At 44.3% G+C, this 27,123-nt stretch overlaps 2 protein-coding genes across 8 annotated transcripts in view; both read left to right on the forward strand.

The window, feature by feature from the left end:
* Nr1h4 (nuclear receptor subfamily 1 group H member 4) overlaps window positions 1-703 on the forward strand; it is a 73,127-nt gene extending 72,424 nt beyond the window's left edge. For all 7 annotated transcript variants that reach the window (XM_037196830.1, XM_037196831.1, XM_028880312.2 and 4 more), the window contains one exon: window positions 80-703. In XM_037196830.1, the coding sequence (XP_037052725.1) occupies window positions 80-318 (239 nt within the window). In that variant the 3' untranslated portion in view covers window positions 319-703. The remainder of the gene's footprint in view (window positions 1-79) is intronic.
* Window positions 704-14,611: 13,908 nt separating this feature from the next.
* Window positions 14,612-27,123, forward strand: part of Gas2l3 (growth arrest specific 2 like 3) — a 35,707-nt gene continuing 23,195 nt past the window's right edge. The window contains exons 1-4 of the mRNA XM_028880310.2: window positions 14,612-14,716; window positions 21,543-21,649; window positions 24,110-24,177; window positions 24,848-24,895. Coding sequence (XP_028736143.1) covers window positions 24,872-24,895 — 24 coding nt within the window. The 5' untranslated portion in view covers window positions 14,612-14,716; window positions 21,543-21,649; window positions 24,110-24,177; window positions 24,848-24,871. The remainder of the gene's footprint in view (window positions 14,717-21,542; window positions 21,650-24,109; window positions 24,178-24,847; window positions 24,896-27,123) is intronic.

Raw genomic sequence — 27,123 nt, forward strand, 5'->3', positions numbered from 1 at the left:
TTAGCCATTGCGATAATTATGCACAATCGTTGATTTTTCACTTCTTTACCTTGCCGTTTTATTTCCAACCCCCAAATAGACAGACAATACATCAAGGACAGAGAGGCGGTGGAGAAGCTTCAGGAACCCCTGCTTGACGTGCTACAGAAACTGTGCAAGATTCACCAGCCCGAGAACCCTCAGCATTTTGCCTGCCTGCTGGGTCGCTTGACGGAACTTCGGACGTTCAACCACCACCATGCTGAGATGCTGATGTCCTGGAGAGTGAATGACCACAAGTTCACCCCACTCCTCTGTGAGATCTGGGATGTGCAGTGATGTGCAGGATGAGGGACTAGCTACTCGTCCCCCCCGGGACATAAATCTGATGTTGGGCATCCCTTACTTCATTTGTACCTGGTTTCACTCAAGAATCTCAATGAATATTTATGTAGCGATTGTATAACTCCCACAACTGTAAATACAGGCTAGATAGAATTGCTTTCTCTACATTACATTTTACAAGGCTTCAGGAAGCCCCATTGACATGCCCTGTTTGCCTAATGAAATCGATTGTTACTTCAATTCTGTCTGCTGAACTAGGGACAACCTCATTTTATTCATCATTTGACAATATTACATTTATTTTATTAAAGAGCTGTTTCCACTGAAACAATAAACCGAACATAATGGCAACAGACTTCTCTTTTGGAGAAAAAAAAAATATCGACGAGTATTTCTTTAAATGATGATGGCCATCTTATTGAGTCACAGGGTCGGTAATTTCTAGAAGGTAAACTCTCAGGCTCAAAAAGGGATGTTTCCATTCCTGGGGAAGCCATGGTTGGTATTCATGCCTAGGAAGTTAATGATTTTCTGCATAAAATATTCCCTGAAGCACTCCCCTCCCATGCAGTTGGGGGGGCACATGCAGTCAGGGCTCCCCTCCCATGCAGTCAGCGTCCCCCCATGCAGTCAGGGCCCCGACGCAGCATTTCCAGACAGAGCATGCAAATAACAATAGGGAGGGGACAGTCTCTCATCTCTCTGGAAAATGCACTGTGGCTTCCGCACACGCAGTTCATCATTTTTTTTTCTCATTGTTTTCTCCCCTACAGCTGGGTGCACAGCTGTTTTATACTTCCCCAAAGCAGGAATTGGTTCATTTCCTTCCTTCATCATTCAAGTGTGGCAGTCCTCTCCCCATTCTCCTCTGCTTAAGACAATAGAACACCTTCTGTAAGCAATGAGCTGAAATCTCCCCTTCTCCTGGAGTAAGCCCCGATGGAGTTTGCTTAGTAAGCAGAAGGTTTCTTAGTGAGAAAGACAAAGCAACCCCAGAATTCAAATAGAACACCGCTTGGGTTCTATTTGATACAACAAGGAACGTCCTCTTTAAATGCAAAGTTCTTTTGCTACTTTCCACGGAGAATACAGAGTTGGTTAAGATCCTGGAACTTCTGGGAGGGGGTTGTGCAGGAGGGCTGTGGAACGCAGGGAGGGGCTAACACAGAAACCTGAGAGAGTCCCGCGGCACAGGTAACACTTCCCCTGGGTTTTAAAGAATAGCTCGCTCTTTATGAGCCAGAAGGCACAAGGAAAAGAAAGGGCAGAGACAGAAGAGGGTGGGAACTTGAGAGGAGGAGGCAGAGCCCGCCACTGGGGACCCAATGTGGTTTGGTGTCTCTGCATCACAGGCAACACATGGGGGAAGTGGTGGGAAGCAGGAACTCGTGGGCACTGCAGACAACTCCATCCTGTTGGTCTGGGGGTACAGAAGTGGTCAAAACCCTGCAGGAGCAAACACTATGCTTACCACGTGGAAGAGTAATTGGGATACCGTTAAGAGTTGTAGTCTTAGGCTTACGTTAATGCTTGCCAAAGCTGGCCATAGTGGGCTCTCAATCCCCATTGGCATCAGAAGGGGAGAGTTTTCACGAAGGCCCAATAGGTCTCTGCCATGTTGGGCTTCAGCAGCAGCCACAGGGCGCACACAGTGCTCAGGAATCCAAAGAGAAAACTCATTGTCCTGAGGAGAGACATAAACAGAACCCCAGGCCCACACCAACACCAGATCATGTCTCCTCCAAGTGCCAGTAGAAAGATCCTTCCATTGCTCTAGAGGGTGATTTGCAACAGGAGCCCTCCAGTGCTTATCTGCAGCAGATACTCCAGCAGAATCCACCGATAAAAAATTTAATTATATAAAACAAGGGAAAGAATAGAATGCGGAGAGGAATGATGAGTCCCTAGTTCCCCCCTTTTTTTTACTTTAGTAAAATATGTTTGTTTGGATTTTTTTAATAGTTCAAATTTTTCTTTTTTAAATTAATTAATTTTTCTATTATCAGCTTGATACAGTATATTCTTATCTTAATGGATTCTTTTGGATTCTCCAGAAGGTAATGTATGGTAACTGCTTTTTCAAGTATGATTAAGAACGTGTCACCCAGACACCTTGGAGATGAAGGATAACCCTGAAGGCCACTGACCTCCATTTGTTAACAGTAGCATGCCAGCTAAGCCTTTTCATTTTCACAATCCTCTTCAAGCTGGTGTAGGACCTACTTTTCAGGAATGGCTCTGTGCAACATTTATTGGCCTCCTGAAATTCATTTAGCCCCCTTTGAAGATACCTTAAAATTTATGAGCCTGAATGTAGCCATTAAAAGACCATTAGTTCTGCTCCTTGTGAGCTGCCTGTTTTTTCTTTATGGTTCTTAGTTGTTCTTTTGCAGAGCTGCCAGCCTAAGTCGTGCTGGGATCAAGAAAAATGGGCCTTGGCAGTTGGTGTTCCTGGAGTTGTGTCCATGCCAGTGGATGCCCACACGCTCCAGAAAAGAATTTGACATTACTGCTGCTATTGTTGCTGTTATAGCAGTGGCAGCCACTGCTGCTATATTTATGAAATTACCATTTCATAATTGCTTACTACAGCTAGCACAGTGGAGACCCTGGCAGCAAAAGTAGCTACCACAGTTAGTTAATCTTTCATTCTATTGGACATGATAAATTTAATTCAATAGTTATATACATTTTGATTGGCTTTGAAAATTATAAATTTATAAACTCAAGTTCCATTTGCTTTTGGGATACCATCTTACAAGGACTCCAATTTGCAGTAAGGCTCGTTAAGGAAGGGAATGGCTCAGTTGCCTTTAGCCTACTGGCTGTGGGTGGGATAGGACCTCTGTTGGTCTTTACACAGAGATTGCAAGCCCAGCGCCACTTTAAGATCTTTGGCAGCAATTAACTATGCAGCTCACATACGATTGAGCCTGTATGATAATGAGTATTCAGAGACGAGTAATGCCTGGGAGGGGGCGCTCATCAATCTAAGACAGAGCACCTGAGTGGCCTGGACAGGCATCTCCATGACGGTGACCTGCTGATGGGTAAGGTGACCTGCTGACATCCCACGCAACCTAAGTCAGAAGCTCATTTTTTAGTAAAAGGGGGACCTGTAGGGCCCTGGCGCCTGGTTTGGGTAATTGTTGCCTTGCTTACTGACCTTGACCTTGATATCCTCCCTATGCTAATTCCCTGCTGGGTCCCACCCTCCTGAATGCTTAAGTTCCTTGTCTGTGTATCTTGCATAATGGGCATTAACAGCTTAGATGCAAGATTGTAAAACATCGGTAGTGAACTTCTGCCCTCTGGGGTTCTCCCATTGTGCTGTAAGCCTGTGTTTAAGACCTCTTCTCTCCTTCAATAAACGGCATTTGGCACTTAAAAAAAAGGGTTATAGTCTTGGACTTGGTTCCCAATTCCAGGCACAGATTCAAAAGCTCTCAGAACTCAGGGATAGTGGACAGCCCTGACTTCTCCCTGGTTTTAATGGGATTGGTTTGAGTTTTTCTCTATTTAGGATGTTGGCTATGGGTTTGTCATATAGGCCTCTTATTATGTTGAGGTCCTACACTCTCTCTCAGACTTTTACCATGAAAGCTTATTGGTGGGCAGTGGTGACGCACGCCTTTAATCCCAGCACTCGGGAGGCAGAGGCAGGAGGATCTCTGTGAGTTCGAGGCCAGAGCGAGATCCAGGAAAGGTGCAAAGCTGCAAAGCTGCACAGAGAAACCCTGTCTCAGAAAAAAAAAAAAAAAAAAAAAAAAAGCCTATTGGATTTTGTCAAAGGCTTATCCTTGATCATGTCATTTGTATTTAAGTCTGTTTATGTGATTAGTGATTTATTTTTATTGATGTTGTGTGTTGAACCAACCCTGCATCATTCAGTGGTGGGGTAAGAGGAACATCTGACATTCATAGCATGCTTCCGTTAGCCACATCTAAGCTTCTGCTGAGGAGATGACCCTTGGTGGGCCCCTAGATAGCTTCAGGATGGGCCAACCATGTGGTTAAAGGGCTACGATTCTCAGTCTCCACCCCCAACCCTCGGGGGTGGGGGGTGGGGAATGGGGATCAGATTCCATCACCAAAGGCCGAAGATGAAACAAATCATGTCTATGCAGTGGAGTCTCCATACCTGCCCTCTCCCCCAATAATGAGATTTGGAAAATTCTGGGTTGGTGAACACACTGGGGTGGTTTGAAAGGTGGCATGCTGGGAAGGGTAACTTGGAAGCTCCTTGTTCCCCATGACCTCTCACCTTGTCTTGTACATCCCTTCGATTTGGCTGTTTTGGAGTGGATGCGTCTGAGTGTGAGACGTCTCCCATAGGCTCTGGTTTGAACATTTGGGCTTCCCCAAGTGGTGGTGTGATTCTGGGGGGTGATGGGACCTTTGAAACACGGGATTTCACTGATGGAGGCAGGCTACTGCCCAGCTCTGGTCTAGCTCTGGTCCAGGGTGTGAAACCATACTGCAAGCTCCTGCTGCCGCTGACGGAGCCTCTGCATCCCCCAGCCTCCCTCAACACCATGGGCTGCGCCTTCTAACTGGGAGCCAAAAATCCCTCTTCTTCCTCCAGCAGCTTCTGTCAGGAACTTTGCCACAGCAGTTTAAGGCCACTGCAGCCACTGACCCAGTGACAGAGCTGCTTTCCTGGGGTCTGTGAGCTATTCTAAGGATTTACTAAACCTGAATGGGTGTTGCAGGAACTGGCAATTTATAGCCGGTTGGTCAGAGTCCGGTTGTAAATTGAGCCTTATGACTGTCGTTTGAAGAGACAGGGGAGGCTTGTGGTACTGAGCCCTTAACCTGGCATCTGTGTTAAATCAAGATGATTAGCATGGATTCGGGCAAGGATGTAGCTCAGTGGTAGAGGGTTTGCCTTAACTTGCTATTCAGTGACCTCGGTTTGCTCCCCAGCATTGCCAAGAGATGCTTAGCATCGGAATTGAACTGTAGTTCTCTGGTGTGAGAAGTGGATAATAGCCACATACTCCGTGTCAGAGCATTCTGAGTAAGAGTGAATTTTTTTTTTTCCCCTTGCAGGAAGAATTTTTTGTTTTTGTTTTTGGTGAGACTTCATTAAAAAAAAAAACAATTCTAGGTTTTCCTCCATTAGAGCCTCTCCCATTCTTGGGGTTTTCATTTTGTCTAACGTTTCCTTAATACATCTATGCTAAAGAGACCAGATCGGGTGGTACATGCTGTGCCAATCGCCCCAGCACTCTGGCAGAGTCTGAGGCAGGTGGATTGCTGTGAGTTCAAGGCCAGTGTGGTCGACATATGGAGTTTCAGACCAGTCAGGGCTACATAGAGAGAACTTGTCTGATAACAAACAAACAGTTAATCCAAGGGGGCTGGAGCGACGGCTTAGCAGGAAGAGTGTGGACTACGCTTCGGGGACCGGAGTTTGTTTCCTAGCACCCACCCTGGGCAGCTTACAACCACCTCACACTCCGGCTTCGGGCGATCCCAGGCCCTCTTGCCTCTGTGGACACCTACACTCGTGTATACATTCTCTCTCTCTCTCTCTCTCTCTCTCTCTCTCTCTCTCTCTCTCTCTCTCTCTCTCAAGCTAAAAAAAAAAAAATGAAAATAAATCTTTATCTTAAAAAATAATCCCAATGAGCCATGAGTCATCTGGACAGGAAAACGTCCTCCAGAAAGCAGTCAGTTCTAGAAACATCAAGAAACATGGCCATCTAAAGACACGCTGAGAGGGTGTCCAAGCTGTCCCCTTAATGAGGTGGGGACTTTCGCACCCCAGAAACCCTTCATCACCGCAGCGGCTATAGATCTTCACTGCTAAGCCAACCCAGTTTCTGAGTCCTAACGCAGGAGCATGACTTTGTCTGAGCTTCATCCTTTTGATCTCCCTGGTGTGAGCATGGCCTAAATCCTAACCCTCCTTACCCAGCCACTGAGCTCTCTCTCTCTCTCTCTCTCTCTCTCTCTCTCTCTCTCTCTCTCTGAATCACACCCCACCCCCACAGCTGCTGGCAGATTGCCATTGCTACACCTGTCTGCTTTCTTGGCCTCGAACTCAGAAAGCATGACTTTCCCTCTTAGTCATCTCTTTCCAAAAGCAACCTGCCCTGTTGTTTTTTAATTGCAAACTCCAACAAAATTATCCTTGAGTTTCCCTCTTGGTCTGTTTGTAGATCCTTTTAGCTGAGTCTACGGACCTGTAAACAGGACTCTGTCCTGAGTAACACTTTGTACGAGACTAGGAAGAAGAACATTGGCCTCCACCCACTGAAGCTGGGCGTGTCTGCGTAGCTGGCTTTGGGCTATGGAATGTGTGCTGCAGTGGCAATGTGCCAGTTCAGAACCGAGGCCCTTGGAGGTCTGCATGTTTCTGCTTGCTGCTCTCAAATCTACCATCTGCCATTTGCCACGAGAAGCTTGCCCTGGATAGTTGAGACCCAGAATGGGAGGCAGAAAAGAGTTTACCTTGACTGTACCCATAGCCTGAAGCAATAAACCCAACACCCAGGAGCTAAGGTGAAGATTTCTAAATAAGACACTGATGTTCTTCTTTTATTCTGTTTTCAGAAGCCAATGAAGTTGATGTTTCCAAGAAAGAAAGGAAGAGGGAGAGGAAGAGGGAGAGGGAGAGAGAGAGAGAGAGAGAGAGAGAGAGAGAGAGAGAGAGAGAGAGAGAGAGAGAGATATCCAACTAATGTATTTGTTTGTGTTCAGACCTACCCTTCCCATTCAGCTCTGCTTGTACTGGGAAGGGCAGCTAATTCCCAACAGGTTGTATCTTACACACTATGTGTCAGCCGCCTTTGGCCAGGTTCCATCAAGGAAGGCACTGGACAGATGACAGGAAGTTCCTCCCTCACTCTCTGGTGAAGATGGCATCTTCCACACGGCTCCCAGCTCTACAGGACAAACCCTGCCCTGGTGCTGATGGCTCTGGAATTTGAGCTCTTTCTTTGGACTTCCAAGTCTAGAACTGTTGTTGGGGTTTTTTTGGCTCTTTTTGTGTGTGTGTGTGTGGGGGGGTTTGCTACCCAGCTTTCAAATAAATCACACATGGAGGCTTACTTTTAATTATAAATGTCTGGCCTTATCTTGTCTTGTTTCTAGCCAGTTTTCCTTAACTTAAATTATCCTACCTTTTGCCTCTGGACTTTTCCCTTTTCTTACTTCTGTAAATCTTACTCTTACCCCCGTGGCTTGCTGTGTAGCTGGGTGGCTGGCCCCGGGAGTCCTCCTCCTTCTCCAGCTGCTACCTCTCTCCTCCCAGATTTCTCCCTCTATATCTTCTCTCTGCCTGCCAGCCCTGCCTATCCTTTCTCCTGCCTTGCTATTGACTGTTCAGGTCTTTATTAGACCATGAGGTGATTTAGACAGGCACAGTAACACAGCTTCACAGAGTTAAACAAATTCAACATAAACAAAAGTAACACACCTGAAAATAATATTCCCCAACACAGAACTATAGTGGTTCCCTGCTGCTTCCCATCTCTGGGTCACAGCATTGGCTCTTTTTTAAAATCTCCTCAGCAATTCCATTTCCTATAAAACCAAATCCAGGCTAACCTGCCTCTCTTTGAAGCACGTAGAGTGGTTTGTGTTTTCTAACCTGACCACTATACAGAGTTAGTTGTAGTGGGTAGCCGTTCCAGCTTTGACCTGGAAATACCACCCCCTTTGAGGCTTTGGTAACTGTCATACCTACAAGGTGGAGCCAAAAAAGGACCCTGAAGACCCAAGATCCGGGTGGGGGAGCTCACTTGGTTCCTGGACCCTGGACACTGGAGGTAGACCGAGCAGAGTTCTCCAGAGAACACCGCCGGACTGTGCTACACCTTTCCCAGACCCTGTTACCAATCCCTTCACTTGTAAGTTACCCCACAAAATAAACCTCCCTTTTAACTACGTGGAGTTGCCTTAATATTTTAACCCAGTATGTGGCGCCCAATATCTGGCACCCAATGTGGGGCTCGAACCCACAACCCTGAGATTAAGAGTCTCATGCTCTATCGACTGAGCTAGCCAATAGTTAGTCACTTTTTTAAGCTGAGCCTACAGGAATGTAGAGTTTGTGGAAAACATCTTGTAACCAAAGGGAATCTGAGAGTTATGCTAACACTCAAAAGAGAGTCAACGGATTCTGGTTGTCTTAGTCAGTGTTCTATTGCTGTGAAAAGACACCATGACCACAGCAACTCTTATAAAAGAAAGCATTTAACTGGGGGCTTGTTTACAGTTTCAGAGGGTGAGTCCGTTCTCATCATGCTGGGGAACATGGAGGCATGCAGCTCGATCCTATGGTGGAGAGAGAGAGAGAGAGAGAGAGAGAGAGAGAGAGAGAGAGAGAGAGAGAGAGATATCGAGATCTGGCTCCAAAGCCCACCCCCAGCAACACACTTTCTCCAACAAGGATACACTCAGTCTAAAGAGGCAGCAACCTCGGTTCGAATCCGAGTCACGGCACCAGATGTTGGTTTTTAGTGATGCTCTTGCTCTGTGAGGAAAAGTCACAAAACACGACAGAATCCACTAGCAAGAGTTCTGTTAAGATGAGGAGAGAAGGACAGATGTGATCAGACCTGCTGAAGGATACATGAGTGAAGGGGCGTGGGGGAACATGGGGACTGGCTTTTAAAGGCCAAGCCCCACCTTCGAACACAGGCCCACATGGCTACTCATGCACATAGATCACATGGTTGTACTGCACACTTTACAAAACCACGCAGCTACAGGGTCATGGGTCACGCAGGACATATGACCCAGAAATGACTAGGTGGAAATGACGAAGTGTCCCACTGGGCATTCATGACCCTGGGGGTGTGGTGGGAATTCCTATCAGCCATACCTCCTAATTCTTCCAAGCAGTTCACCAACTAGGGGATTAAGCATTCAACTCTATGAGCCTATGGGGGCATTTTTATACAAACCACCACACTGGTGATGCTATTTGGAAATCTTAGCTCACACTGCATGAATCTAGAGAATTTCATCGTAAGATTAATTATTTCTTTTTTGAGCTTTTGTGAAATGAGTTTGAAGATTTTTTTTTCCCATTACATGTAACTAAATGTGATGGAAACTTGATGATACTTGGATGATAAGCCAATCAGAGAAAATATGGTCTCCACAAGCCCCTGTCAACATTTGGGACATCTTAGAGATGGAGCAGGGGTCTGGGAAGTGCATCTTCATGCTGCTGTTCTAGCTGTGTGGTTAGTTTTATATCTCTGTTCAGATATAGATGGTATTGTCTCCATAAGTTTGGCAGCCTTAGACAACAGACATTCACTCTTTCACAGTTCTGAAGGCCCAGAGATCTAAAATCAAGGCTCCAGCAGAGCCAAGCTCCCTCCAAAGGCTCCAAGAAAATCTTCTCTTGAATCTCCCAGATTCTCATAGTGGCTCTTAGCATTCCTTGGTTTATGAATGCATAAGTCTAACCTCTGTTCCTCCCCCACCCATGTGTGTGTGTGTGTGTGTGTGTGTGTGTGTGTGTGTGTGTGTGTATGTATGTATGTATCTGTCTGTGTATCTGTTTGTCTGTCTGTCTGTTATAAGGAAGACTAATCAGATTTGGGGCAAAAGCCTACTTCCAAATAAACTCATATTTGGAGGGCCAGGTAGACATGAACTGGAGTGCATAATACTTAACCCACTACATAGACATTAATCATAACTGTTTGTAGGTAAAGTTTTCCGGTGTCCCATCCTGCCAGCAGTCAGGACAAATCTCTCCTATTAGCGTCCCCCAAGGAAACACACAGAGACTTATATTACTTATAAATTGTATGGCCGTGGCAGGCTTCTTGCTGTCTAGATCTTACATCTTGAATTAACCCATTTCTATTAGTCTATAAGTTGCCACGTGCTCGTGGCTTACCGGTATCTTAACATCCTCTCATGGCGGCAGCTGGCAGTGTCTCCTGACATCCTTTCACTTCCCAGCCTTCTCCTCTCTCTTTGTCCCGCCTATACTTCCTGCCTGGCTACTGGCCAATCAGCACTTTATTTATTAAACAATTAGAGCAACACATTCATAGCATATAGAACATCCCACAGCAAATGTTGTTATCACAAAAAGTCATACCTACCAGGCTTTTTCTTGTTTTATTTTGTTTTTTGTTTGTTTGTTTGTTTTGTTTCTGTTTTTCAAGACAGGGTTTCTCTGTGTAGTTTTGGTTCCTGTCCTTTATCTCACTCTGTAGACCAGGCTGGCCTTGAACTCACAGAGACCTGCCTGGCTCTACCTCCCGAGTGCTGGGATTAAAGGCGTGCACCACCACTGCCTGGCTCAGGCTTTTTCTTTTGGGCCACCAACCAGCTGCCAAATCATGACATGGAGACTTATTATTGGTTTTGAATGCTTGGCCTAGCTTAGGCTCATTTTTTTACTAACTCTTTTAATTTAAATCATCCTGTTTCCCTTTATCTACTTTTTGCCTAGGGACTTGTTACTTTTCTTTCTTTCTATGTATCTGACTTTCACTGCTTTTCCTGTCTGGCTGGCAGTTGCCTGGCTTCTGGCCCCATGTACCTTCCTTGTTCTCTCCTCTCTTCTCTTCCTCTGGAGCCTAGATTTCTCTTCTTATTTGTTCTCTCTGCCTGCCAGCCCCACCTATCCTTTCTCTGCCTAGCTACTGGCCATTCAGCTTTTTATTAGACCAATCAGATGCCTTGGGCAGACAAGGAGAAACATGCAACACATCTTTACGTAATTAAACACACATCCTTACATTGTTAAACAAATGCAGCATAAACAAATGTAACACATCTTTACACAGTTAAAGTAATATTCTGCAGCATAAGCAAATGTAACATATCTTTACATAATTAAACACACATCCTTACATTGTTAAACAAATGCAGCATAAACAAATGTAACCCACCTTTACACAGTTAAAGTAATATTCTGCAGTATAAACAAATGCAACACATCTTTGTCCAGTTAAAATAATATTCTGCAAGTCATATTACATGAATTACTTACATAAAATATTTATTAGTAAAATCAGTAGCATGCTTACAGTAGCACAGAGATCAGTATTGTTTTTATTGTAGCTAGATCTTAGTTGACATCTGCTGAAGGTATAATTTAATTGTGAATAAATCAAGATCTCTATTACGCAGAGATTTCTCACACAACACACAATGCACACTCCATAGCTGACACCCAATAATGTCAAACCATTAAGAACAGTTCCAAGGGGCTGGAGAGATGGCTCAGTGGTTAAGAGCCCTGACTCCTCTTCCAGAGGACCCGGGTTCAATTCCCAGCATCCACATGGCAGCTTACAACTGTCTGTAATTCCAGTTCCAGGGGAACTGGCAAAACACCAATGCACTTAAAAAATATATATATAGTTCCAAAACCATGATGTAAATAACAAAAGGTCTAAGAAACTAACTCAAAGCAAAATGCACATCAACCACAGTGCATTTTCAGCAACAAAGCCATTCTTGTAGGGCTGTAAAGAGATCATACCTTGGGGGACAGTGGAAGTTTTGGAGGATCTTCTGTGTTTGAAAAAAGGTTTTTGTTTTGTTTTTGTTTTTAGTCAGACAAATAACTCCCAATGTAATGTGCTTTAAAAACTCAGGCTTTCAAACATGATGCTTCCCGAGTGGGACATACTTTTGAAACTGGGAGGTCAGAATGGAGGGACTGGTTCTGATGGAAGAGAACTGGTTTTGTTGTTTTTTTAATGTTACATCTATGCCAATTTCAATTAAAGAGACAACCACTAAAACATGGCTATTAACCTAACCACCAATTAGAAAGCCTACACATGGAAAGTAGATTGTAGCTTATTTGCTGGAACCCTCAATTACTAATTGTAGTGTTAAAATCAAGGTAGGCAGGCTGGTCAGTGTGCTTAGGGGATGGAGTAATAATTAAGAATGAATACGGATGTGACGTTGTGAATGAAAGCTTGAAGTGAGAGAGAAGCAAGTTCAATCAGGGGGTCCCTCACCCAGATCCACACCTAACCAATGAGGAACACAGGCTGAGAGCAGTGACTGGCATGGATTTCCCGCCTCTGGTACACTTGCGACCACACTGCCCTACATCCTTGTAACTCCACAGACAAGGGAATAAACACAAGGCAGTCCTTAAAAAGGCCGAAAGTTTCCAGCAAGTGACTTAAAAATATTAAGAGCCATGTGCAAAGGGGGAATGTTTGTTCATATTTCTCACTGAGCATAGTTTCAGTTCTAAATTAATCGTATTCAAATATTTAGGCATGGGGCATACATGTAAGAAAAAAATTTAGAATAAAAATTGCCAAGCCGTGACTCATCAAGCAAGATTTATATAGCACAATTTATTATTAATGAATCAAAAAGTTTTTTTGGTGCTGGGGACTGAGCCACAGTTATCCTTAAGGCTTTGTAGGGAAGTGTACATATCTTCTTTTGATATCTAATTTAAAGCATCAACTTAAAACCTGCCTAAATGAGGAAAATTGCCCCATAGTTTTAAATACAAATATTGGGAAACACAAAGTGATTTTAACAGACTTTGTAAATTTCTATATAGTCAGTAAAGAGTTCTGAGATGAACTGCAATTAAAAAAAAAAAACAAAAACAAACCCCAAAACAAGAACAACTACAGTCTGATATCATCAAATCCATTTATCATGAGTTTGTCAATTTTTAATCACTGCCTTCTCCACTCAGAATTCTGGGAGAGCAGGATCCCTGGGCTTAGCCTGACCCAGAGCAAGAATGCAGTAATGCGGCTGAACTGTTCTCTAGTTCTTACCTTCCGCGTAGACGGATTGAAGTCGCTCTGGACAATTCTACTATTATCGGATCATCTCTCCTTCCAGGTCTGTTTCACACTTCAAACTGAATACACCCAAGGAAACCACACTGGGCCTCCACCACAGCTTGTTTTACCTGTAGTCCTACCTCCGTCCGTCCGGTGCCACCACATAACAACCCAGGCCCGCTTACATACTTCCAGACACTTCTTTCACACCCACCTTCTGAGCTAGTTTAGAGAGTTGTCACTGCTTTTTACTTTTATTTATTTTTAATGACAAACTAGCCTAGTCCCTTCTTCAAAATCCTTGAAAATGAACCCCCGCACGCACCCCCTACACACAAATAAATTCCCTCCTTATAATCATCTCAGCTGCCTCCGGGAAAGCATCTACGTTCTTCAGTATTGGTTAGTCTACCTCCTTCTTTGCACATACCTTCGGACTGTTGCTATGCTCTCTCTCTCCCGCTCCAAACTTCGCTTTATTTAAAACGAATACTCCCCAAACATTTCGCCTGCCTCCCCACGACCTGTATCTGCTGTTCCCTCTGCCTCTGCTGTTCCCTCTGCCTCGGAAGCACTCCTTCTTCCTTGCAATGACCTCCTCTGGCAGCTTCTTACAGTTCCTTCAAGATCTAGCCGCTCGCAAACCTCTGACCATCACCCTCCTTCACAGACGTCCGTTTCCACGCTCCTCAACACTTTGAAGACTCAGACTGTTCTCATGTTTCATATGAAAGCAACCGTGTGCCGTATTGTTTTTGTGAGAGACCACGCTTCCGTTCATGCCCACGCTTTTAGAGATGGAGAAAGACGAACCACCGAGGTGTCATGACTTAACAAAAGGGACCCAAGTGGCTGGAGGCGAAGAGCCTGGGCCAGAACACAGACTGCCAGGCTTTCAGCCACATAAAAAAAAAAAAAAAAAAAAAAAAAAAAAAAAAAAAAAAAAAAGCCACTTTTGAAGTTAATTCCCATCTATCACTATAGTATAACACAACCACATGGTTACATTGTTGCTTTGACATTCAAATCCCCTTCCCCCAGGTTTCCTGAAGGAAGGGCCAACATCCTCCTTTGGCAACCAGTGGTGACGGCAGGGTTCCTCTCCATCTCTATCTTTCACAGCCCGGAGTAAGGGGGTGGGGGATGCTCTGTCTGAAAGACTTCTGTTGAGGATCGGTCCCTGCTGGGTTAGTTTGTGTTTCTGGAAGCCTTCAGCGCCCATCCGGACGTGAGCGGATTTTAGGATCGGAAGCGGTTTTAATCAAACTCCTGGGAAGAGCAACATTCCAGGGCGCTCAGAAGCCGCCTAGTCCTGCGTGGCAGGACAAACAGAAGGGGTTGTCGCTGCCACTGACCGGCCAGACCCACGGATGCTCGGGTACAGCCTCCAGCGACCTGCAGCCCCGGGGGAGGGGTCCTCCTCCGTCCAGCGGCGCGGCAGGAAGCCCCGGGGGGCGGGGCTCCAGGCCACGCCCCCCAGCTCTGATTGGCCCCTTCGAAACAGGCGGCGAACCGCGGCGGCGGCGGCGGCGGCGGCGGCGAACTGCGGCGGTTGGCCCCGGACTGCTTGCACGCTCAGATTGAGCCCGAGTCGCCCGGCAGGGAGAAGTGACTTCGCTCCCGGGCTGGTGAGTGACTTCCCTGTTGGATTTCTTTTTTTCCTCCCCAACTTTCCGCCCCTTTCCTTCCCCGGCGGTCCCGCGGCCTCTCGGCTGCACGCACCTCGGCCCGGACTCCCGCCCCTTCGGAGTTCTAGCGTCCCGGGTGAAGTTCAGGTGGGCTGCAGAGCGGTGGGATCCCCCCTCCAGGAGCTCTGCCATTGGCTGGCTGGAGGGAGCCGAGGGCTGCGATTGGCTGCTGGGGCTGTCACGGTGACGTTTCAGCTCGCCTCCTGACACCTGCCCGCTCCGGTGGGTGCGAGGGGGCGACAAGTGTGAGCTGGCCGGTTAGCGGGAGGGGCGCCGAGGTGGAGCCGCCACCCGGCCAGCTCTGAGCGACAAGCTAGTGCAGGATGGATGGCCAGGGCACCCTCCTCCTCAGCGCCCAGCCAGAGAGGGTCACTGGATTACCCCCATCAACGCCCGGGGAAAGACGTGATGTGAAATCACGGGCCCTGGCCAGACTACGACTCACGATCACACTGCTGTCCCGTCCCGTGGCAGGCACTTGCAGGCTCTTCCCTATTTGTCCTCTGCAGGGCTCCGATCTCCCAGACTTAACGGAATTAGGGAACCTGAGTGGCGCCCTTGCGCAATGCTCTCCCACCCACACCCCTGGTTTTGGAGAACTGAACTGGGGGAGGCTTGCAGAATGCCCTGGGGAGGATGGAGGAACCCTGGCGTCCCTATGCAGCCGCCCCCGGGTTGCATCCTAGCCCTTTGAAACCGGGGGACCGAGTCGTACACATTAGAGTGCTCTGTACTCTTTACATTTTTTTTTTTTTAAATGTGTTTTTCTGCAGGCCCATCTAGGTCAGCGTTTGGGTTTTGCACAGCCCACGTGAGAGCGTTAATGACTACCCTTAGAAGATAAGCAGCTGTGAACTGCTATGGGCTCACTTCTCTTTAGCGTGACCACAGAATGATTAAAACTTGGGATTTTCCCACACTTTTGATTCCCTTTAGGAGGAAGGTAGTAAGAATATTCTGGTGTGGCTCCTGACGTGTTGTCATATCTGACTCATCGGTTTAAAAAAGCTCACTATGGCCAACTGACACTGAATGTTAGCTGTCTGCTGCTTTGACGTTGTTGAGTTGAAAGTGGGGTTTTCTGTTTGTTTGTGTGTGTGTGTGTGTGTGTGTGTGTGTGTGTGTGTGTGTGTGTTAAAGTGTTTCAGAGTTGGTAAGCATGTGGAGTTCGATAGCACTTTTTGCTAGATGTGCAACTTTAGTTAAATTATTAAATCTTTCTAAGCCTAACTTTCCGAATCCATTTTTAAAAAAAGATTAATAACAGCTTCTCCTCTATTGCCACGAGGGCTGTGGGGATGAAATGAAATAATCCATAGAATTACTGTAACATAATGCCAGACACTTGGTGATTATTATTTCCATGCTATTTAACTTGGGCTAAAAGTTATAAAACCATTAGTTTTTATTAAGCGGCTTCCCTAGACTGCCTTGTTTGTAAGGCTTAGATTGGTGCTTTGCTATGCAAATAGACTTATTTAGAATATTTCGTGATTCAAAATTACAAATAACTTATGGGAATTCAAAGTGTGTGATGGGAGATTGTCAAAACATGCACATCATCAGTTAAGAAAAAGGAATTCAATGGTGGTTAGAAATGAGTTCAAAAGGAATGCTTCCTAATTTGTATTTTCCCATTTGGTTTTTATTAAGCTTTCCCCTCCCTTTTTAATATCTTAATTTCAGTTTGGAGATAAAGGGCAAAGTCACTTACCTCAATAATGTTTTTCAAACTTACGGTTGAGAAAAGTGTAGAATTAAAATTAATGTGTACAAGGTTGGGGATTTAGCTCAGTGGTAGAGCACTTGAGGTCCTGGGTTCGGTCCCCAGCTCCAGAAAAAAAATTAATGTATACAATATTATTATATTTATTGTCTTTCAGTAGCGTGTGAATATATTTATCTTCTTTTTACTCGTTTTCCACGTTTGGATTAGGTACACCTTTACAAACCTAATGATGGGGTGTATATTGAGAGAATGGGAAGCAAATCTAATTTATCTCAAGTTGAGTTTCTTTATATTTAATTAGAATTTTATAATCATAGAGAACTGCCTCAGAAATAATTTTTGCAAGACAATGGTTGAAATTACATTTCTTAGGTGTTTCTTCTAAGAACCCAGTAAGTTTTCTCATTGAATTACACTGTGACACACCAGATGTTTTGATTAACAAAAAGTTACTAAATATTTCATATATGAATTATAAATCTTCACAGAACTTAGCTGTAATACAATGTAGCACATACATGAAATGTAATTCCATCTTTGTTGCTGATAGGATCTTGGGAGTATTTACCCATACTCAGTCAGTCATATGCTAGGTATGGATGGAGTGCTTCATGCAACATAAATTTATTGTAAGAACAAATTATGTTAGCTATGGTGGAGTCTCTCTTTCTTTGTGTGTGTGTGTGTGTGTGTGTGTGTGTTTGTTTGTTTTGGGGGCTGGAACTGTGGGCTTTATGCATGCATAGGCAGCCTATGACTTATTTATATTTCTGGCTGAAAATAAATTTAGTTATTTAAAAATGTTTGACTCTATTAAGAATTCTTTCTTTCTCTTTCTCTCTCTCTCTCTTTCTCTCTCTCTCTTTCTCTCTCCCTCCCTCTTTCTCTCTCCCTCCCTCTTTCTCTCTCCCTCCCTCCCTCCCTTCCTTCCTTCCCTCTCTCCCTTCTTCTCACTCTTTCCCTCTCTTCTTCCCTCCTTCCCTTTCTTTTGACCTGTGCTGTGGGCTGGTTTGAATGAGAAAGCCCCCACCTCCACCCCCAGGCTTATATGTTTGAATACTTGGTCCCTAGTTGGTAGAACTGCTTGGGAAGGATTTGGAGGTGTGGCCTTTGTTGGAGGTGTGTCACTGGGAGGCTAGTCTTCATTCCCAATTGGCTCTTTCTGCCTCATGCCTGTAGGGTGGAGCAGATGTCAGCTCTTAGCTACCACTCCAACTTTCAGATAAGGATGTAAGTTCTCAGCTACCGCCCCAGTACCATGCTTGCCTGCCTGCTGCCATGGATGGTCGTGGACTCACACTCTGAAACTTTAAACCCCAGTAAATTCTTGCTTCTCTAATCTTCCTCGGTCATGGTGTCTTATCACAGCAGTAGAAAAAAAAGCAACTGTTGATTTGGAACCCAGGCTATCCTCCTGTCTTAGCCTTCTGAGTGCTGGGATTAATGGTGTGTACCACCATGTCTAGAGAAAAGTTTTTACTTTTTACCCACACATATTTTCAGAACAGTACGAATGTTCCTTAAACTGTTTGATAAGTTTTCAGTTAATGGATAATTACATATATTTTTTCTAATATTTTGTTATGTTGGTGTACTATATTTCCCATGCAGTCTTTTAATTGGAGTGATGAAATTGAACTGATTTTAAATTTGCTTTAAGCCAGGCGGTGGTAGCACACGCCTTTAATCCCAGCACTCAGGAAGCAGAGGCAGGTGGATCTCTGTGAGTTCGAGGCCAGCCTGATCTACAGAGTGAGTTCCAGGACAGGCTCCAAAGCTACACAGAGAAACCCTGTCTCAAAAAAAAATTGTTTTGAATGTTTTGTCAAGGGTTGGGGGCTAGAGAGATGGCTCAGTGATTAAGATCGTGTACTGCTTTTGCAGAGGACCCAAGTTCAGTTCCCGGCATCGCTGCTGTGAGGTAGCTCAAAACCACCTATGACTAACTCCAGCTCCAAGAGATCGGGACCCTCCTTTGTCCTCCTTTACCTGAACTCACATGTATATGCCTTCTTAAACATGCACACAATTAAAAAAAAAAATCTTACAAAACAGTTTTTTGTATCCCAAAACTAAACTGAAATTTCTAAGATGAAACTGAGGTTTTCAGATTCAATATCTGCCGAACACTGTTAAGAGATGTTTTCAAATTCTCTAGCAAGGGAACTATCTCTGTATTTTGTAAGTGATATGTGATGTTTTAGTAAGTGAACTGAAAATCTTGCTCCTTGAAGGGCCTTGTGTATACTAGCCAAGTACTCTATTATTGAACTATGTCTCAGTTGACAAATTGTATTTTTCTGAAAAGTCTTCATCCACTATTGAAGCTGCATTTTTGGTAGGTGAATATACCACAGATGTATGTCATTATTAAGTATTACCTTTTAACCCTTAATAATATACATTGAGGTACCAATCTAGTTTTTGCTTTATGTTAATTTTTCTTCTTTTAATTTTGAGGCAGGATCTTGCTATATAGCCCAGGCCTTGAAATCTTAGACTTACTGCCTCAGCTCCCCAAGTGTTAGAAGGGTTCAAAGCCACACAGATTTATTGTCTTATAGTTTGAAGATAAAAAGACAGAGTTTTAATGGTGCTTATGAACGAAGGTGTGGGCAAGGCTGTATTACTTCTCTCCCTCAGAAAGAGACCTCTTTGCCTTTTCCAGTGTCCAGGAAGCCCCTGCATTCTTTGGCTCCTTCCATCCTCACAGCCTTGGTCTAGCATCTCAGATCTCTGACGTTTTCCCATCATGACCTCTCTTTGCCTCCTATGACTGTGGCCTTTCCTCAACCCTCTTTTAAGAACTCTTGGGATTACTTGGGATCCAACTCTTGAGATGGATCATCTCTCATCTCAAGGTCTTTTATCTATCTGCAAGGTTCTTTTTGCTTTGTCCCAGCAGATATTTTTTGCAGGCTCTGGGCAATAAGGATCATCTCTGGGTACCATTTGTCTGTCTGATACAGATTACAGTATAATAATATGACTGCATCCAGAGGGGCGGTCATGTGCATCCTTGAGTATCACAGTGGTCAGAGTCCTTAACCCTTTGTGCGACTATTTTGTCCTGCAGTCTTGGAACTCTGCCTGCCCTCCAGACTTGGTCGTTTGCTTTTCTTAGTGAGCCCTCTGACTTAACAGCTCATGTCACTTGCAGGTACTTCGAACAGTCAAAAATCCTTGCCAAGCTCAGAGTCGCTCTCTTGATCTGTGGATCAGGATGTAGCTCTCAGCTACTTCTCCAGCACCACGTCTGCCTGCGTGCGGCCATGCTCTGCTGCGTGATGATAACGGACTGACCTCTGAAACTCTAAGCAGGCCCCGAGTTAAATGCTTTCTTTTCTAAGAGTTGCCTGGGTTGCTGTGTCTCTTCACAGCAATAAAGCAGTGACTAAGACAGAGGTATATGTAAATTCTGTTTGTATCTGCGGGGGAGACACTTGTGGATACCAGTTCAGTCAGCGTTATCTGGCATTGAACTACTTTTGGGGCTTCCTAGTTCTCCCCCTTTCAGATTGCGCTCCCTCTCCTGGGGAGGCTCCCTATGCTGCCTCACTGTCTGTCCCTGTCTCCCCCCTGGTTCCTTTCCCTCAGTTCTTTTTCTTACATCTCCAGCCACATGCATTTCCGTTTTCTGCTCAACTCAGTTCTGTTTTACTCCTCTAGCCCTTTGTCCCCAGGGAGCTTTTTAAAACTCTGAGTGAGATCATGCCCCGACTCCTGCATTAACACCGTTTAGTGGTTTCCCGCTGCATCTAGAGTGAAATCTAATTTCCCCAACACTGCCTGTGTGGTGGGGCCACTCTCCAGCGTTATTCTAAGCTGCGCGTTCTCCATCCTTCAGCCACTCTGTTTCTGTAAGTTTTTGGAATGCGTCATACTTTCTTCATACGGGGCCTTTGTTAGAGCTGCTCCCTATGCACAGAACCCTTTTTCTTTTCTTGGCTAGACTATTACCATCCTTCAGATTTATGCTTTTCTTACAGGAAAATGATTTCATTCCATTTAAGTCTAAAGTAGGACCCTGATATTTTTCTCTTGAGAGATTCTGTTCTTTGCTGTTAAAACATTGCATGGTTTAACATCATACATGTATTTGTCTACTTTCCATTTCAGTCTCCTCCAGTGGGGTTTGTTATTAGCTCTGTAAGGGCAGTAACATGCTCATCACGTTTATCTTATTTATGGTAACTAGTTCAGTAAAGTATGAATATGATCAAACATCAATAGATGTTTATTGAGGACATGAATGTGTGTGTATATCACATGAAACAGGATATGTCCTGAACAGTGACCGAGAAATAAGGCTAAATGGAGCAAAGAATCTGTGTTTAAAATACCAATTTATGGGTGGATGACATGGCTCAGAGTAAAAATACTTTCTTTGCAAGGATAAGGACTAGAACCTATATAAAAGCAGGTCTTGCTTGCACATGTCCATAACCCAGCATGGTGAAGTAGAGATGGGCAAATCCTAAGAGCTCCCTGATCAGCCAACTTGCCTAAAATGGAGAGCATCCAGTTCAGTGAGAGACCCTGTCTCAAGGTACCAAGGCAGAGTGAAGGGCGTGGACTTTTGATGTCCTGTGGAGGCCTCTGTATGTGTGGCCTCTTGTGCATACACGTGCATTGCACATTCCACAACTTTATGAAGACTTATTCTAGCAAAGAGAATCCTAGGTTGTGTATTCTGACTTCAAGTTTTGATGTGGCTTTTATTTTCTTTTATAACCATACATTTGTTAGCAAAAGTAGCCTTCTAAGTTATATTTAATGGTGTTTGAATTCTGTTGGTCTTGTCTTATCTTTTTAATTTTGTTAAATGGACTGTAATTCTGTCTCATCATAGGCTTAATTTAAGTCATTTGCTAAGTGCTCCTAAGCCAGGTACTTTCTATGTGCCATCTCATTTTATTATTTTTTTTGAGACACCTTTAAACTTTATTCTCTAGTTTTTTTATGTTTCCCCATTTTATTCTTATAACAGCCATCTGAGGGTGATTGTGATACCCTGTTTTTCTGATAAACTTTTAGGTTCCAAGAAGTTAGCTATATCACGGTCATATAGCTGATTTATGTTGGAGCAGGACTTGAATCCAGATGAATCTAATACCTTGGACTATCATAGTGCTATTTTGATGGTGAGTATATTAGTATATACTTTAAAATATATGAGAAATATTTGGTATAGCTATGGCATTTCTATTTTCTCTGCTAAGCATCTAGGAAATATTTTAGAATTTTAAAGCTAAAAATTTTAAATTTTGACATATATCAGGAATACTATATTCTTCAAATATTATTTTAGAAAATGACATTAAAATGGCAAGGCATTTTGACATACACTGCAGGCATACAGACTAGTAGAAAATGCCACTCCTTTACTGCTGTTCCAGCTTGGCGCTGGTCATATCCTGGCGGCTCACATGTATGGGCAGTCATGGGGTGGCTGAGTGCGGGATGGATATGTGGGTCAGTAGCAACCCCGCCCCCCCCCCTACAAAGAATCTTACCTTGTTTGCCATTTTGCATCTTTCCCTAGTTGAGGCCAGATTTCTGTGTCACGGGACTTAAGTCCTTCCCATCAGTCCTGTAATATGGAAGTGGAATGAAGTGTGTTGTGGTTCAGAGCCTGCAGCTCTGGGAAGGAATGCTCCATGGAATGCTTTTCTCTCCTGTGATCTGAGGTCAGAGTTACAGAAGAGCCTTAAGAACAATAAATGCAAGGATCTCACTCTTGCTTTCTGGAGTGAGTGGGTCTGGCTCAGTCCTGGTCAAGTTGCATGTGGAAGACACATCCTGTTTCTAACATTTTCCCTGGGGTTTCAAAGCCTTATGTTTGCTTGTGAAAGACTCCCATCAGGATCGGGGTGCAGTTGGAACTTGGTCACGTGAGAGTTCTTGTTTTGTTTTTACTCAGCCAGAAGGGGGTAGAAGCCCGACAATCAAAAAGTCCCCGTTAAGGCTGGTAGAAAATTGAAGTCAGCTTCCCCAGTAAGACAGGAAGGAAGAAAGAGAAAAACTAAGTGAAGTGCGCCCCCAGGAATGAAGTGCACCCCAAGATCAAGGTGCACCCCCAGAATCAAAGTGCACCCCCAGGAACAAAGTGCACCCCCAAGATCGAAGTGCACCCCCAGGAGTGAAGTGCACCCCCAGGAATGAAGTGTTGTTGCTTCAGATTGAGGCTGAGATTCAGGGGAACCTAGAAATAAGGAAGACAGGATAAAATGAGGAAAGGATGATTGAGTTTGTGGTACGGACCAGAGTCGGGTTGACCAAGCAGCTACTCTTGGATGTGGAACTGGCTTACAAGAGGAATATGAAGAGCTAAGATTTGTGTGTGTGTGTGTGTAAATGTATTATCTGTATGTATATAAATATATAACACATGCATATATATACTGGCTCTCTATATCCAGAATGTAGTGAGTGCTCATTAAGTGCCTGATTAACTGATTTAGTCTGGACAGTTTATAAAAGTTTCCCCCTAAATGAGTAGTGCACACAATAGCTTTTCATAGCTGAGGATCTGTTACAACTTACCCGAGGACTGTTTATTACAAATGAGCTAATTCCTTTACTGCTGTAGCATGGGTTGAGCTCAAGGCTTGGCATACGCTGGACAAGCGTCCTGCAGCCGAGCCGTCCCTAGCTCTAAAGAAGCATTTTTAGAGGTAATGCGGGGGGGTTACGTTTCTGCCATTTCAGGAGTGCTGCTGTCTGTTGTTCAGGAAGAATTCGAAAACATACGACTTTTGCTAAAGTTCAAGTGATTGTTGTGCACACATTCTTCATTTCCTTCATAAAGCGAATTTTGTTGCCTTTTCCGTAAAAAAGTGCAGCTGCTGAACATTCCTGTGACGGCTCTTTTGTGAATGTGCCACTGTTCTGGGTGCGCGCACGCCTTATAATTGCAGCTTTCTTTTGTTGGTGGTCGGCAGCTCCAACTGCTAGAGCTCCTGTCTGAGTATGTGGAACTTCATTTTAATGGGAGCAGCTTCTTGGCTGCATTTTTAAGACATGGTCTCGGAAGCTTCCCACTGTGGACCTTTGTTGGGGACAAAGGGTTATTTATGTTAAAGGAAAATGTATTCCCCCCTGACTTAGCTGGTGGGCAGCATAACAGGCCCATTAATTAGCCATGCTCGCCTGTGCCTTGGCCTTTTCTGTGGCGGAGGGAAGGAAAGCTGAAATCAGAAAGGGCAGTCTGTGGTTTTTTGCCTTCTGCAGAGAAAATGCGCTGTGACGTTAAGCTCTTCGGCTAGCTTTAGCACGGGTTCCCCGTGGCACTTAGAGCATGCAGTGTGTAGAGTGTCTCTGTGCAGGAGATGTGTGCGGGGGAGCTCGGGGGAGGGCATAACTCTGGAAACAGGTGACAGCTGAGACTTACAAACAGTTCATAATTTTCTCTGAAAGTCTTCTAGTGGTAGTTTCTGATAAAAACAGAGCACGTTACGCTGCCGTAGACAAGCAACAAACCTATGCTTTTATGTAGTCGATATTCTTCTGTCTTCAAGCCTTCCACTCACTTTCTCCCCGAAAACACATTAGAGAATGTATTGACCTCATTTAATTTATTAAAGCTGATCTTTCCTTTGTAGATTTCAAGAACAGAGCTTCGGAGCCAACACTGCTGTTCCTTTTGTTTTTGACAAAGTCTCACAGGAAGGTATTGAGTGGTTTTTTTTTTCAATATATTTTTTAAGATTTATTTATTTATCATGTATACAACATGTATGCCTGCATGCCAGAAGAGGGCACCAGATCTCATTACAGATGGCTGTGAGCCACCATGTGGTTGCTGGGAATTGAACTCAGGTCCTCTGGAAGAGCAGTCAGTGCTCTTAACCTCTGAGCCATCTCTCCAGCCCCCAGGTATTGAGTGTTTTTAATTCACAGTTGAAACTGATAGTTACCTTAACTATCTTGTTATCTTGAGGGAAAAGCTTATGGCTAAGCATGTGATTTATAAAGTCCATCTGACTCATAAAGATATGATCACTGCAAAGAGATAAAAGATGCTTGAGTTTCAGTGTCTCAGGTGTTGAGTCAGAGGGAGCGCTGGGCAGTGGTGGCACTCGCCTTTATTTAATCCCAGCACTCGGGAGGCAGAGGCAGGCGGATCTCTGTAAGTTCGAGGTCAGCCTGGTCTACAGAGCGAGATCCAGGACAGGCTCCAAAACTACACAGAGAAACCTTGTCTCGAAAAAACAAAACAAACAAACAAACAAAAAACAAAAAAGAGGGAGTAAAGCACATGCCTGATTCTTGTAATTTGGGATTTGAGGGAGTAGGAGCTCTGTAATCATCTGCATGCTAATGCCTTTGTCTCTCTCCAGAATATTAGTTTCATCTCAGAGGACATGACCATGCAGCCTGCAATCCAGGTAAGTTTTCTTCTTGTAAAAGAGGAATATAAATTATGAATTGATATTATTTATTGATGCAGTTCTTTTCATGGCATGAGTTTTTTTAACACTACATTTTAACAATAGGCATACTGCATTGTGACTTTCTGGCTCCCAGATTTTAATTCTGAGTTTGACTTGTGCTAGATATTTGAAAGAATCAAAAGTACTTGGGGGCTGGTGGGCCAACCTGGGCAAATAAGTAGAATGTTTTAGAGCCTCCCCCTCATTAGACCACGGGACGTGTTTGCAGTTGAAGGAGCAGGGAGTACAAAACAAATACAAGATACAAGTCTTAGGTAATTATACATGTGCTTTATAATGACCCTGTACCTGACTATGTGTTAAAACTGATATTAAAATGAGTAGGGTTTTTGTTCTGTTTTGTTGTTGTTTGTTTGTTTGTTTGTTGCTGGGTGAAGCCAGCTGTAGGGAGTCACAGAAACCATGATAGTCTTAACATTTAAATGATTTTCAAAGTTGATATTTGCTGTATTTTTTTTACTTTTCTTTTGTTAGCTTTGCGCCTTTCCTGGGACTCACTTGGTAGCCCAGGCTGGCCTCGAACTCACAGAGATCCGCCTGGCTCTGCCTCCCGAGTGCTGGGATTAAAGTCGTGCGCCACCACCGCCCGGCTTTCCTTGGTTCTTAATAGAACAATGAAATGTTAATTTAAAGGCAAAAGTCACAGTGAACCTTTATCTGGAAAGATGCAGTCAGCTGGGAATAAATACACTGGAAAGTCAGAACTTAGAGTCAGTCACAGCTTAGTTCCGCTCCCACATCTGTCAATCTCAGGAGGGAGAGTCTGGTGAATTATCTTGCCTCTTATGCCTCTGCTTCATCACCTGGAAGGTAGGGGGAGGGTAGGAATTCACATTCTGCAGGGTAGTTGGGAATCAGTGAGAGAGAGAAAGCACACAGGGAGAACCTGCTAGGTCGCATACTGCCTAGTGGCCCTTCCGGAGTTTGTTTCTTTGGACATTCTTTCTCTAACATATGTTTATCTTACCAGAGGCAATTGGAAATGGGCTTTTCTTTTTCCCCTTTATAGTTTGTCTGCTCAAGTTCAAGCCAGACAAAAATCCCAGGAAAGAGAAGGGAAGTGCTCATGAAGACCCACCATAGCCAGAAGCCATGGTTGTTATCTGCTGGGAGAGGGACCATCTATCACTTTCCTGAGTGCAGAAACCGGGGTGTATAAACGGCACTCCACGGCAGACCTCCCACCCAGCAGTAGTTGAACAACAGAAGTCAGATCAACTTCCTGATTTTTTTCTCCTGTGACTTTTTGATCCGTCATCCTTGGAGTGATGTTTGGCTTTCTGTGGTCAGATCCTAAGGTTCATTTCCCTCCCATTCCATACTTGTCTCTTTCTCTAGCAGTGGGGAAAACGGCCTCCCATTCACTAACTCTCTCTATGTGTGGAGAGCTCTCACTGTGGCTGCGCCTTCTCCCGGTAGAGACACAGCTCACTTGGTTCAGAAGCTGTCTGTGGAAGCTGCCTGTGGGCTGTCCTGCTTTACTTCAGTTGAGTCCCTCATGTCCAGTTCCGAAGCAGACACCTTGCATAGGGTCATCCTTATGCATCCCTCAGGCTCCTGCTGTTTACATTCCAAGTCACCTCCCTTGAATAACTTCCTGCTCACCTCACTCAGGCTCTAACACCCCTCTTGAGGACAGGAACCATTTGTACTCCTTTAAAAAAGTGACTTCATGATTGTTTTTTTCATATTTTGCACAATTGAATCTTTCCTATAAACAGTCTGAAAGCAAATCTGTTTATATTTCAACTATTTTCAAGTGTTGACTTGTTAGTATATTTATGTAATTTTATTCTTATTTTTTACTTTAAATTATAAGCAATTATTTTAGGCTTTGCAGGCCAGTAGGCAAAATTGAGACTGTTAGATGGGTACTTGTATAGCAATCATTTTAAAATGTTTTAAGGGCCGGGTGGTGGTGGCGGCGGCGCACGCCATTAATCTCAGCACTTAGGAGGCAGAGCCAGGCGGATCTCTGTGAGTTCAAGACCAGCCTGGTCTACAGAGCGAGATCCAGGACAGGCACCAAAACTACACTGAGAAAACCTGTCTCCAAAAACAACAACAAAAAAAAGCTTTAATTGTAGGTCATAAAAAATACAGATAAAACAAATTTGCTTGGACTATAGTTTGCCATTCTATTACTTTAATCAAAGTATTTA

The sequence above is a fragment of the Peromyscus leucopus genome, chromosome 18, assembly GCF_004664715.2.
Source record: "Peromyscus leucopus breed LL Stock chromosome 18, UCI_PerLeu_2.1, whole genome shotgun sequence".
Taxonomy (NCBI): Eukaryota; Metazoa; Chordata; class Mammalia; order Rodentia; family Cricetidae; genus Peromyscus; species Peromyscus leucopus.